The sequence below is a fragment of the Condylura cristata genome, unplaced genomic scaffold (assembly GCF_000260355.1).
Source record: "Condylura cristata isolate star-nosed mole 26May11 unplaced genomic scaffold, ConCri1.0 scaffold00029, whole genome shotgun sequence".
NCBI lineage: Eukaryota > Metazoa > Chordata > Mammalia > Eulipotyphla > Talpidae > Condylura > Condylura cristata.
The window spans coordinates 17,818,670-17,830,791 of NW_004567130.1; the positions used below are offsets into that span (position 1 = coordinate 17,818,670).

The following is a 12,122-nucleotide window of genomic DNA, read 5'->3' on the forward strand; positions in this document are numbered from 1 at the left end:
CGCCGGCCCGCAACAGCGCCCCAAGTAGCACGGTATAGCCGAGTAGCACGATGGCCATCAGCTCCCGCAGCAACTGCAGCACGAGGGTGGCGGGCAAGGCCGGCGTCGCCCCGCGCAGGCCGGGCACCTGCGGGCCGCGCGCGGGGGAACCCTGAGCCCCCGCCGGCCTCCGGGAGCCCCTTGCACCGGTCCAGCTCCCTGGGCCCTGGGAAGGGCAGGCAGCGCCCACACCGGGTCCAGTTGGGGACCCTCCTTCCCCCTTCCCACCTGATTTTTAACGCTGCAGCTGGGCAGCGAGGCTTCCTCTTCCCGAAGCCTCTTGCCCTCAATCAGCTGCCTGAGAGGGAGGAGACCCCTGAGGTGCAGACCGGCAGGCGCCCTCTGTAAGCGCCACGCACATGGAGCAGCCTCAGGGCGGCCCCTGGGCCCGGTCGACGCCCCTGCCCCAGTCGTCTCCGCAGGACAGTCGGACGGTCAGGGTGGCCCCGCTGCCCCCGCGCCGGCCCGGGCAGTGCTGCCACCCCCTCAACGAGCCAGCGCCCCCCACCCCGGCCTGGGGAGCAGAGCAGCATCAGGCGGCAGTGGCAACTGGGCGTGGCCCAGAGGCCGAGCACTGTCTCCAGGTGGTGCGAGCACCGGGGGTGCGCACACCCCCACCCACGCAGGCGGGCGAAGGCCCAGCCCTGAGCTGCGGGGCGCACACGGAGTGCGAGCACCGGGGGTGCACACACCCCCACCCACGCAGGCGGGCGAAGGCCCAGCCCTGAGCTGCGGGGCGCACACAAACCGCATCCCGCCAGTCTGCAGACAGAAGCAGGGGGAGGGCCCCAGCCGCCAGGCGCAGGGCCCCAAAGGCCTCAATCGCTCCCGGAGGCAGGGCCAGGGCCAGCCACAGCAGCCCCTGCTGGCCGGGCAGGAAGGAGGGGGCCTTGAAAAGGGGCTGACCCCGCCCTGCCCCAGGGCCCTCACCTGCAACAAGTGTCCCTAATTGGATCAGGACCGCTGGTCATCGCATCCCTGGCACAGCCCGCTGCCAGCCGCAGTGCCAGCAGGCTGCCCGCGAAGCTGGGGGGGAGCCGCTTCCACTGGGGCAGGACAACGGGGCCCAGCCGGCACTCCACCGCTGGGTCGCATGGAATGGGATCAAGGCTGGGTCCCAGTCTCTCTTCCAGGGGCCTCAGGGTGGCCACCCGTCAGCCCATGGCCGCCTCGAGGCCTCACCTGGGCTGTCTTACAGCAATGGGGCATCCGGAGCCAAGGCCGTGGCTTGGGGGTCTCGCGCCGGCTCCCCACAAGGCATCCTCGTTTCCCACCACCAGCGACCTGCGCCTTCAAGGCGTGTCCCCATGTCCAAGCTCCTCAAGGGCCAGACCCAGCCCGCTTGGCGCAGCGTCCTTTCAGCCACAGGCCGAGCCTCAGGTCCCTCCGGGCTGCCACCCCTCCCCCAGCCCTCCTGGAACCTGTCCCCTCCCTGGGGCCCGTCCCCTCTCCTCCGCAGTTCAAGTGTTTGTCACCAAAACTGCAAGTCCACGATGACACAGAGCGGAGCCCACCAGCGCTTCTTCGGCCCATGTCCACCTGCTCCTGTGGGCTGCTGGGTGGCCGGCCAGGCAGGGGGAGCCCGGCCGGCAGCAGCTGCAGCAAGAATGGCCTCAGGCCCGAGAGGCCCCGGTACAGCGGGTGGCCAGGGCTGAGCTGGCTGGCCGAGGCGTGTGGCCTGCGACTCCCCATCGCCCTCCACTCAGTGACGATGAAGCGACGGACGTTCTGAGGTCTTCCACTGGGTGCATTTTAGGCGGTGGGGTCCCATGCGAACGTGGACACGAGACACAGCTCACAGGACAAACGCCCAGCCAAGACGACCCGGCCGGTGTGAACTGAGTTGCGGCCGGGCCAGTGGGCCTCATCCTCCCGGACGCCTGCGGCCGCCACCAAAAAACCTTTCAGCCTTCACACCCCTCCCGGGGGACTGGGGTGCAGGACAGGACGACGCTGGGGACATCACGGGCTGGGCTGGAGCTGCGAGCGGAGACTTACAGCCAACCTCCTCTCCCCACAAGGCCGCGAGCAGAGCTCTGAAAGTCAGACTTCCGCCGCTCACCAGTGACCCCTTTCAGTGTAACCACAGCGCCAGGACTATTCTGGGCGACCGTTGTCTGCGACCGGGTTGGTGACCTGGCCGGGCGCAGCATGGGCCGCCCCGGGCAGGAAACTCCTGGCCCAACAGCAGGCTCAGGACAGACGAGACCCCGCCTGCCCCTGCACCCCGTCAGGACTCCGCTAACAAAAAGCAAACCTCAGGGACCGCAGGGTCAGGGCCCACAGCAGTTTGCCGACATCGCGGACAGGTTTTGCTCACTGCGTAACCACGTGGTTTCACTCACCCTTCGACAGTCACTGACCACTCTGCTAGCCCTGACCTTTCCCGAAAACAAACACTGGCAGCTCTCCGCTCGCCTCAGCCAACCACCAGCTTCTCTCGGAATGTCACCGACAACTCTGCCGGCGCGGCCCCCTCCCCCCGGGACCCCAATCCCGAGCTGACAGCACACCCTCAGTCCTCGAGCGCGGGTAGACTTGCACCCAGCACCGACTCGCGGTCTTCTCGCGCCCGCCCATGCCGCCCCCACCTTGAGGCCCTGCCCGCCTGTTCTGCCCTCCAACAGCCTATGATTGGGGCCGCTCCCCAACAATGCAGAATGTGGGGGGCCCATGTGGACTTGGGGCAGTGGTGGCAGACAAAGGCCCATTCTCAGGCCCAGACCGTCTCCCTTCCACCCTGCTGTGCCCATTCCACCAGAACGCCACTGAAAAATGAGGCAAACACATGGGCGCTTACTGATGGCCACCAGAGGCCACCCTGGCGGGACACTGATCCCAGCCCCCCAAGGAGACTTGGCCAAAGCCGGCGAGGTGCCAGCTTGAGCCTCTCTCGGGGGAGAACGGGAGGGTGGGGAACAAGGCACGCCGCCGCTGCCGCCGGACCTCCCCCGTTCCGCCACAGCCCGGAAGCCCCGGGGGAGCGGCGTGGGGCTGCTGGGCCCCAAGACCACCCATGGGCTGTGCCAGAGTAGGCCGAGCCGCCCGGAGGCACCGCGGCAGGACTGAGATGTGGGCAGGACACAGAGCGCCGTGGTCACACGGAGACGGCCTGGTGACAACGGGGCGATGCCAGGCCCACAACGGGTGAACACCCAAACCTCCCCAGCGGCATCTGGGGTAGTGGAAGTGCTGTTGGCGCTGGCACTGGGAGGCGGTGTCCCGTGACAGCGAAGCCCCGGACAAGCGGGGGACCCGCAGGGATCTGGCGGACCTGAGATGACCAACTTTGCCTGCAGGAAGCGGCTCCTGCTCTGTAGTGCCTGGTGAGCCAAGACCGGGAGGCGGCCGCAGGCTGCGGGCACCCGGCGCCCCACGGCCTTGCCGCTCCGCCTCCGGGCGGGCCCGGCCCTGGCCCTCTGTAGGCGCCCGGTACCTGCTGCACCCCTCAGCCCCACCGGGACCCCGGAGGTCTCTGCCGAAAGCCCTGCCCCAGGATATTGGACACTGGGGCTTTTTGCCCCCACACCAATTCTCTGCCTTTTCCTTCAGGGAATGAGGAAGACAAGGGAGGCCGAGAGAGGACGCAGCGAGGTTTAAGGAGCCGGCCCCGGGGCACACGTCGTCTGGGGTGCCCACCGCGGCGGCAGTGCGGGCAGGTGGCTCGCGGAGTCTGGAAGGCGCTAGAAGGGCTTTTCCATCAGGGACTCCAGCCAGCTGGCCCCGTTCAGCAGCTTGGTGGTGGCGATGACATACTCCGTGCCCCCGTCTTCCAGCTGGGACAGAAAGCGCAGAGCAGCGATTTCGGCAAAGGTGACACCCCCGAGGAAAAAGACCAGCGTGACTCGGTTCTCCCCGGGCTGCCCTGAAGCAAGAAAGGGTCAGCGTCAGGGATTCTCCCCGTGGCGCCTCTGCCCGCCCCTCGGAGGCCGCGCCGGGGCAGCTGACGGTGTCTGGGGACAGAAGCCGAGCGAGTCCTGGCGCCGGCACTTCTGGCACGCGACGCCCCCGGCGCCTGCTGCCTGCCGAGACCCTCGACCAGCGCGGTGGCCCCACAGGCATGCTGCCCGGCTGTGTGTCGGGGCGGCTGCCGCTGCCCACCCGCCCGCGCGCCCGCCCGCCCGCCCAGACCCACGTTTCCTCTGCAGCCCCGCAGGCAGGGGCTGCCGCTCCTCGAAGTGGGGCCCCGGGAGGATGCGCAGAACCTCCTCGATGCTCCGCCAGCCGGGCCGGGCCAGCAGCTGGGCCAGCCGCACGCTGAGCGGGGCATAGCCGCTGTACACGTAGGAGATGTCCGTGGGGCTCTGCGGGAGGAGGGCAGAGGGAAACGCGTACCGCCATCAGGCTGCCCGGGGGCCGGCCCCCAGCAGCCGGCCCCACCCACTGCAGGATGCGAGTGGGGGTGGCCGCCGCCCTCCCTCCCTCCTTGGAGCAGGGAGCAGCTTCCGCAACTGTGCTGCTCCCTGTCCCTGGCCAGGCTGGCAGGGGCGGGGGCCCTCCCTCACTCCCAGGCCCCGAGGGCCGCGCCACGGCTGTTCCCCGGCCGCCGCAGAGGGGCGCAGGGCGCACCTGCTCGTTGACGTCGTCCACCCAGAGGCGCAAGGTCTTGCGGATGGTGGGGTAGCTGTTCCTGCCCCCTGTCTGCGGCCGCAGCAGCCCCGCTTGCTCCAGGTTGTGCAGGGTCAGGATGTGCTCGTAGCCGTACGTCTGCAAGGCGGGCCAGGTCCCGGCTCAGCTCGGGCACAGGGCGGCCGCGCGTACAGAGTGCTCGGGGGCCCGCGGGAGGCTGCAAACGCGCCCCTGGGGTCAGGGCTTGCAGCCCCACCTGGAGCAGGCGCCTGCAAGTGAGTCTGCGACAGGTGCCCGGTGCCACGGACCGCAAGTGGGACCTCACATCCGCCGCCACGCTGCCCCGCGCCACAGCAGGCCCGCCCACAGAGGGCTTCTGTGCCTCACCCAATGTCACGCTGCCGGGACAAACAGAGCCGCCCCCCTGCCCCGCCCGGTGCCAGCGCGCGAACGCCGTGCCGGGCCCCGGAGGCAGGTAGCATCGCTGGTTCTACCTGGGGGCATGGGGCGGCCCCCGCAGAGGCCTTGGACACGCACCTGCAGGATCTCCCTTCTGTAGTGGTCCAGGACCTTGGGCTTGAGCCCGCCATTGCACAGAGACTGCAGGCAGGCCAGTCGCAGCACCTTGGTCAGAGGATGCTTCTGGGCGATGCAGTCCTCAATGTACCCGTTGACCTGGGAGGGGGCAGCACCCTCGCCAGCTGCACCACCCAGAGGGGGCGGCGGGTGCCCACGCCCCACAACCCCCACGGCCCGGCTGCCGAGTGCGCGGCACCGAGTGACAGAGGCCGAGGGCTGCGCGGAGGACACTCTCCGGCCACCTCGGCCCCCGCTACCTGGCGGTGCCCAGCAGCGCCGACGCGGCCTCCACGCGCTGGGCAGCATGAGGCGGGCTGTACAGGCGGCGGTGGAGGGGCCGTGCGACACCCAGGCGGGCTGCAGTCCACCGCGCGGTACCGACCTCATCTCCACGGCCCACACTGCCCGCCGAGGACGGCCGGGGAAGGCGTTGGGAGCGGTCGGCTGCTGCCTGGCCCAAGCGTCCAGCGTCCGGCCGCCCACCTGCCAGCATGGCCTCCCTCACACACCTTCTCAGTGTCCACGCCCGTCATGAACTCCTGCTCCACCGTCAGCTTGTCGAAGAAGTCTTCGGAGGCTGCAATGTGAGGCGCGGAGCCTGGCTCAGACACACACGGGGGTCCCCTGGCTCAGGGTCCGTCTCCACTCTCGCAGCATGGCCGGAAGGACGGCGGGAGGCCCTGTGCTCGGGGCCCCGAAATACGTTGCAACCCAGCCGGCCAACCAACGCCCGGGCTCCTGTGGACACCAGCGCAGGCCTCGGTTCCGAGGCGCCCCAAGCCCGCCCCCCAGCCTGCCACATGGGGAGGAGGGCAGCCGCGGACTCTGGGTGCACGGCCCGGCCTCCGCCCCACGGCTCCGTGCGCCAGCTCGCCTGAGCTGACCCGGCTCTCCACTGGCCGTCTCCACCCACGAAGCACCGTGTCCGGTGGCTCATGAGAACCACCACGTCGCTCCGATGAAAGGGCAAACTGGACAGCCGCACTGGCCCTGCTCTGCCCCGTGAAGACTGACGGGAGAAAGTCTCCGATGCCACGAGCCCCGCGAGCGCTGACACGCTCTGACCGCGAGGGGGCAGTGAGTCAGGCCAAGGACACCCCGCCAGCAGGGCCCAGCTGGGTCAAACCCAGCCCAGAGCCGCCCGCCAACCCCCAGCTGGCCCAGGGCCGCCAGGCTCTCACCAGTCACATCCCTGATGAGCTCGGCGATGGAGGTGTGGTTTGCCAGGGAGCCGCGGGCTGCCTGCATGTGGGGTAACTGGGAGACGAACTGCTTGATCTCCCCAACCGTCTTGGCATTGTGCCTTTCCTGGAACGGGAGCCAGAGCTGCTCAGCGGGGAGAGTCCCCGTGGTCCTCGCCTGATGGGGTCGGGGGCCTCGCCCAGCCCCCAGGCCGGGCCCTCCACCTGCCGCTTCTGGGTTCTCCCTGGCCGCGCCCTGGGCCAGGCCGGAGTTAGAGCCCACAGGCCAGGGGGCCCCTGCCCACCATGGGGGGCGGGGGCGCCCACCTCGAAGGCCGCGGAGATGACCTTCGCCTTCTTGCTGAGCACGGAGCCTACTGCGTTGAAGTTCTTGTCCCGGATCTCGGCATACAGCTCCTCCGCGGAGTTCAGCTGGAGCTTCTTTGCTTCTGTGGGGAGATCCTTACCCCCGTCGCCCTGTTTCTTGGGTGCGAACTTCTCGGGGGGCAACTTCACGTAACCTGTGAGGGGCAGGGGGGGGATGGTCAGCTGGTGCTGCAGCAGGGCCCACGGCAGCCTTAGGGGTGGTGACCTGGAAGGAGCGATTCTGCTGCTATTTATTTTATCCATTCGTGCACACAGGAGCAGGGGCGCAGGCCAGAGGTGCGGGGGTGAGAGGACGCCCCGAGGAGCGGGGAGCAGGACAGGTGGGTCCCTGACACCCACTGCTGCGGGGGCTGCGGGGTCTGCTGCACCCTGAGGCCCTCCCTCGGTGGGGATCGCACCCTCACTGTCACGTGCTGAGACTTAACCCCTGTGCCCCAGGGGGCCTGGCGACACTGAACTGTTAGCACCCTGGTCCCTGCCCCTGGGGCCTGCCAGCCCGGGGCCGTGCCCAGACTCAGGAGTCCTGTCTCTCAGAGCACTCACAGCCCCTCGGCTGTTCAGCTTTCGGGCTGTAGGTGGCGCCAGCGATGCAGGCTGAAGTCAAGCTGGTGGTGGCCCAGCCCAACAGGGCAGCAAAGACAGGGAGCGGGGAGCCCCTGGGCCACTCCCCACTGGGGCTTTCTGCCTCACAGAGGCATGAGTGTGGACCTCGCCAGGGAGGGACCCCAGGGCGCGGGGGACCCCTCTTGACCCGCCCGCAGCCCCTCGGCAGTGCACTTCCCCCATCCGCCTGCTCTGCTCCCCGCTCCGTCTCTGGGGAGGCCTGTCAGCACCCGCAACTCTGGCCTGCGCCCCAGTTCTGTGGGTGTACACACACACATCTTGAGAAATCAGGCTGGCTCTGCTGCTGGCCACCCCAAGAAGCCGCGCAGAGGCCCCAGGCCAGGCCAGCCCAGCACAGGGCTGCCATCAGGGCTGGTCGGTCCTGCCTGGGTCTTCCGCCCCCATTCGTGCAGCCGGAGCGCACAGCAGAGCTGTGAGTTCGCATGAGTCCCGTTTTCTCAGAGATACCCCTTGCCGCCTCACAGCGAGCCCGGCCAGATCCCTGGGTGACCGCGGGCTCCCCGGCACACCCCTGGGGCTTCCCCTGCCCCTGTGCCCCACTCCCGAAGCTGGGCTCTGGGAAGGGAGCGGTGCCCGATGGAGCGTGGTCTCCACCAGCATCTCCGGTGCTGCCGCGCACCAGGGGGCAAGGCCAGAGCTGCCCGTGCCTCCGGGGTCCCTGGGCCACCTGCCGGACAGGCTCATTGCCGCAACAGCTGGCTGCGGCCTCCCGTCAGTCTCGAGGCTCCTTCGCCCCGGGGTGAGACCCGCAAGCAGCTCCAGCCACACCCAGCACGGCCGGGCCCTGCGGCCAGCATTCCTCCCGGAGCAGCCGGCACCGCACCCCGCCGGCCGTAACTCGAGACAGCAAGAGGCCACAGAGCTACAGGAGGTGGCCTGAGGGCCGGGCCCGGCAGAGGGCTCCACGCAGGCTGCAGGTATGGACGCAGTTTGGCTGCCCATCTCAGCGGAGAAGCGGAAACCACAACCATCACACCAGACCACGCGCGCAAGACCTCTGCCCTCCCGCCCTGGCTTGAGACGGCCCCGGCCCCACGGCCGCCCACAGCATTTGGCGCCTGGCGCCAGGGTGTCGCCGCGGCCTGTCAGACCTGAGCCTCACGGCCAGCCGGCGCCCCGCTTACTGTTCTGGATGCCGTAGGTCTCGTCAATGAGCCCCTCATAGGTGAGCTGCGTGGCCAGTGGCGTCAGCAGATCCACGTTGCGATCGAGCAGCAGGAGGTTGTCGAAGACGGGGAACACGGCGCTCTGGCTTCCCGTGGACTCCCTCTTCATCCTGATCATCATATTGGCCACTTGCTGCAGGCAAGGCCGCGGTCAGGAGGGGCCGGTGGCCTCCGCCCCACGCGGGCCTCTTGCTCCAGCGAACAGAGGCGTGAGGGGCACAGCCCTGCCGGCCACCGGCCCCTCGCTCAGGACGCTGCAGACCAGGAAACCAGTAGCCGGCGCGGAGAGGCCGACGCGTCTGGGCCTCCTTCGCGGCCCCAGCGGGTGCCCACGATGCCCCTGGCACAGGTGCGCAGCAGCGGCCGGGAAGGACGGCTGCAGACACCCCTCACCCCGCACAGCCCGGTCCACCGGGCCGCCACACTCACCCTGGCACACTCTCCCTTCCCGAAGATCTGGGGGATCGTCCCGTACAGAGCTTGCAGGGTCATGAGCCCCTTGGCCGCGTGGTAGAGGCTCGTCTGGTCACTGTCCAGGTAGCACTCCTGCGGAAAGAGGGGCGGCATCTGGCCACAGGCAGCCCAGGGCCGCCCGCGGCCCTGAGCCGATGCCACAGGAGACGGCTCACGGGGGCCGGCAGCACGTGGCCACACGTGGACCCCGAGCCACGGCCAGACAAGCGCCTGTCCGTACGGGGGGAGTGGACCCTGGGCGCCAACAGCCCGCTCCTCACAATGTCGGAGTTTAACCGCGTGGCCCAGCAATTCCACTGCGCCCACCCACAGGAAGACACCTGTGAACGTCCACCATACGGGGCATGCGGAGGCCAAGGTGGTCAGCTGCCCCCTCCGGAGAATACACGATGCAGGACGGCACCACAGCGGGCATCTGCTGGCCAGGTGCCGTGATGGGTGAGCCCTGGGACTGCCACACAGAGACCCCTATCCCGTCAGGCCCAGAGATCCCCGGATGGGGTGCCCCAGGCTGCAATGACAGTACCGGGGAGCGAAGCCTTACGTCTGCCGGGGCTGAGGAAACGCGCCCATGGCGGGCGGCGGCAGCAGAGCCGGTGTGTGAGCCCTCAGTGCCGTGGGCGACGAGGCCCCTCCCGGAGGCGCCGCTCAGCGGCCTGAGTCCAGTGCCCGCCGGCCAGGGAGTGACCCAGAGGGCAGCAGCTCCCAGCTGCTCCTGGCTCCCAGCTGCCCCACTCTGAACCCCATGACCACACCCACCTTCTGGCCCACATCCCGGTCCTTGCGCCTGTGAATCCACAAGACTAAAGCCGAAGCCGCCGCCGAAGCTGACTCGGGACGGGCTGGGGGCCACAGGGCCCGGAACACGAAGCGCTGCTCAGAGAAGACGACAGCGAGAGCGCGGCCACCTGGGCCGCGGGCCCCGCGTGCACGGCAGGACACTCACCCTGAAGGCGCCCTCTGACTCCATGGACAGCAGGTCCCCATCGAACGGAACAAGGTCCAGCCCGTACTCCTCCCTGAGCACGAAGGAGCCCAGCACGCCCAGGTCCTTCAGCCGCTGCTCACACAGCAGGCTCCGCCGCGGCACAAACAGGATGTGGAAGTCTCTGGCCGGGCCGCGCCGATCTTCGCTGCAGCGGGGGGACCATGGCCGCTGAGGGGCCCGCCTGCCACGGGTCTTCTTGTGTACCCCGGTGCCCCACCCACAGCAGCACAAGAGGGAGGGTCGGCAGGCGCCCCGCCCCCCGCCAGGAAAGCAGGTGCTGCGCAGCACGCTTGTAGGGCTCCCACAGCCACTGCATGCAGCGGCACTCGGGCTCCCGAGACAGGCGTCTGCCCGTGTCAGGGCAGGGCCTGGGCAGGCCGCTGCGGCTGCCATCCTCCAGGAGGCCGTCGCCCAGCCCTGCTGCCGGGCCCAGGGCAGCGGCCTCCCCAGCAGGCCTCTAAGCTCTCAGGACGGCGACCAACCACTTGAGGGGCAAGCGCGCCAGGGCGCTTCCGCTCCGACTGAGGCTGAGCTAAGGCTCGGGCAGTTCCAGCTGCCGCGGGCGCCCAGCTGGCGGTTATCAGTGTGCGGAAGCCCCAGCAGAGCCTTTTCCTTTCTGCTGCGGGAAAACCAGGCTCGTTTTCACTGACGTAGGGCTGAAGCTGTCACTGTTGGAGGGGATGGGGGGGTCGGCCCCCCAGCTGCAGGAAGACCCCCCCCGCCTCGGCTCCCAGAAGACCCCCGCAGGCTGGGAGACGGAGCTGCACGGGGTTGCCACGTCAAGCCAGGGCCCCGCCCAACCTCCTCGGGCCGACCCCAGGTGATACCTGAGCACGTTTTCGGCAATTATATCCATCAGCTCTAGCCTGGGTCTGACAAAAAAGATGATGTTCTTGACGTCAGCTGGCGGCAAGCGACTCCCTTTAAGCGTGAACATCTTCTCCACCTCATGTTCCTGGGGAAATGCACAGAAAATCAACGAGGCTGCGAAGCTCCTCCGGCCCATGGGTCTCCTTCCAGAGCCAGTCCAGGAACACGGCCCATTTTGGTTGGACGCCGCACGGCAGTGACGGCCCTGCGGGGGTCCCCAGGGCGGGTGTGCCAGGGGCTGTCTTAGGGCACTGCCGCTGCTGCACGACAGCGTGGAAGCGGCTCTGGCGCGCCGTCGTAGTCGGGCTTTTGCTGGCCACGGACAACAGCTGACACTGCCGGGGGCAGGGGTCCCTGCAGTCCTTGGCCCGAGGGGCAGCGGCCGAGCGAGCAGCTCTGCGAGTCCGATACACGCTGACTGCACAATCGCTGCCCAGCGCGGGCGCGACCACTCACCTTCAGCAGCGAATACTGCGCGATCAGGCCGAACGGCCCCGTGAGGCTCTCGTCCCAGACGATGGCCTGCAGGGAGAGACGCTGCACACTGGAGACTCGCTTCAACAGCGGTGGTGAAGCGGCAGCTGTACGTGAGGAACGCACGCCCCAGCTCTGAATTACGGAAACTGCTCGCAGTCCTGCTGTTGGCCACATCCCGGGCGCGTGGCCAGGGGACACCACCCCTGCCCTCCCCGATGGGAGGACACGAGGCTGCTGCGAGCCTCCATGTCCGCCCATGCCGCAGCAGGGACTCCGTGCGGCCCACACGGGCCCCTCCAGTCCAACTCTTCAGTGAAAAGCTCCTCTCCCGCTGCAGCTTCTCCTCGTCCACGGAGGACAGCCTGGGGCCGCACCACGGGGGTGCGGCGGCTCTAGGGCTCACCGACATGGCCCCTGCTGACCTTGAGTCTCTCTTTTTCTAGAAACGCGTAGAGTTAACTGCTGGGAAGCGCCCACTCAGGAGGGGCCACAGCCCGGGCCCACCCGCCGCCAGCCACCCGCCGCTGCCCGCGCGCGGCACCACTCCGCGGCGAGTCACCCAGCATCTGCGGCCGCCGCCCGGCTCCCGGGCCCTGCGTGGCCGGCGGCTCGTACAGCCGCCTCCGGGTTCTGCTCTTCCAGGGCTTCTCCGGCCCCAGCGCGCCCCTCTGTCGCCGGGACCGAGCTGCCGGTTCCTTGAGGGCCTGAAACCCCCGGAAGACGCGAGCGCGCCGCCCCCGCGGAGCGCGGCTGGCGGAGTCGGCGGCG

General features: G+C 69.0%; 2 protein-coding genes across 3 annotated transcripts in view; both read right to left on the minus strand.

Annotated features, from left to right (window-relative positions):
• The window catches only part of DIABLO (diablo, IAP-binding mitochondrial protein), an 8,440-nt gene extending 6,709 nt beyond the window's left edge, over positions 1–1,731 (minus strand). Inside the window, exons 1-4 of the mRNA XM_012730843.1 lie at positions 1,554–1,731; positions 970–1,123; positions 268–337; positions 8–127 (exon numbers count right to left, since the gene is read on the minus strand). Coding sequence (XP_012586297.1) covers positions 8–127; positions 268–337; positions 970–1,123; positions 1,554–1,731 — 522 coding nt within the window. The remainder of the gene's footprint in view (positions 1–7; positions 128–267; positions 338–969; positions 1,124–1,553) is intronic.
• Positions 1,732–3,615: 1,884 nt separating this feature from the next.
• The window catches only part of VPS33A (vacuolar protein sorting 33 homolog A (S. cerevisiae)), an 8,865-nt gene continuing 358 nt past the window's right edge, over positions 3,616–12,122 (minus strand). The window contains exons 2-13 of one of the 2 annotated variants that reach the window (XM_004691017.2): positions 11,334–11,399; positions 10,835–10,962; positions 9,966–10,152; positions 8,975–9,091; positions 8,504–8,678; positions 6,696–6,889; positions 6,369–6,495; positions 5,697–5,764; positions 5,146–5,283; positions 4,609–4,746; positions 4,175–4,343; positions 3,616–3,904 (exon numbers count right to left, since the gene is read on the minus strand). In XM_004691017.2, coding sequence (XP_004691074.1) covers positions 3,723–3,904; positions 4,175–4,343; positions 4,609–4,746; positions 5,146–5,283; positions 5,697–5,764; positions 6,369–6,495; positions 6,696–6,889; positions 8,504–8,678; positions 8,975–9,091; positions 9,966–10,152; positions 10,835–10,962; positions 11,334–11,399 — 1,689 coding nt within the window. In that variant the 3' untranslated portion in view covers positions 3,616–3,722. Of the gene's footprint in view, positions 3,905–4,174; positions 4,344–4,608; positions 4,747–5,145; positions 5,284–5,696; positions 5,765–6,368; positions 6,496–6,695; positions 6,890–8,503; positions 8,679–8,974; positions 9,092–9,965; positions 10,153–10,834; positions 10,963–11,333; positions 11,459–12,122 lie in introns of both variants that reach the window. The other variant, XM_012731160.1, reaches the window with a different exon arrangement.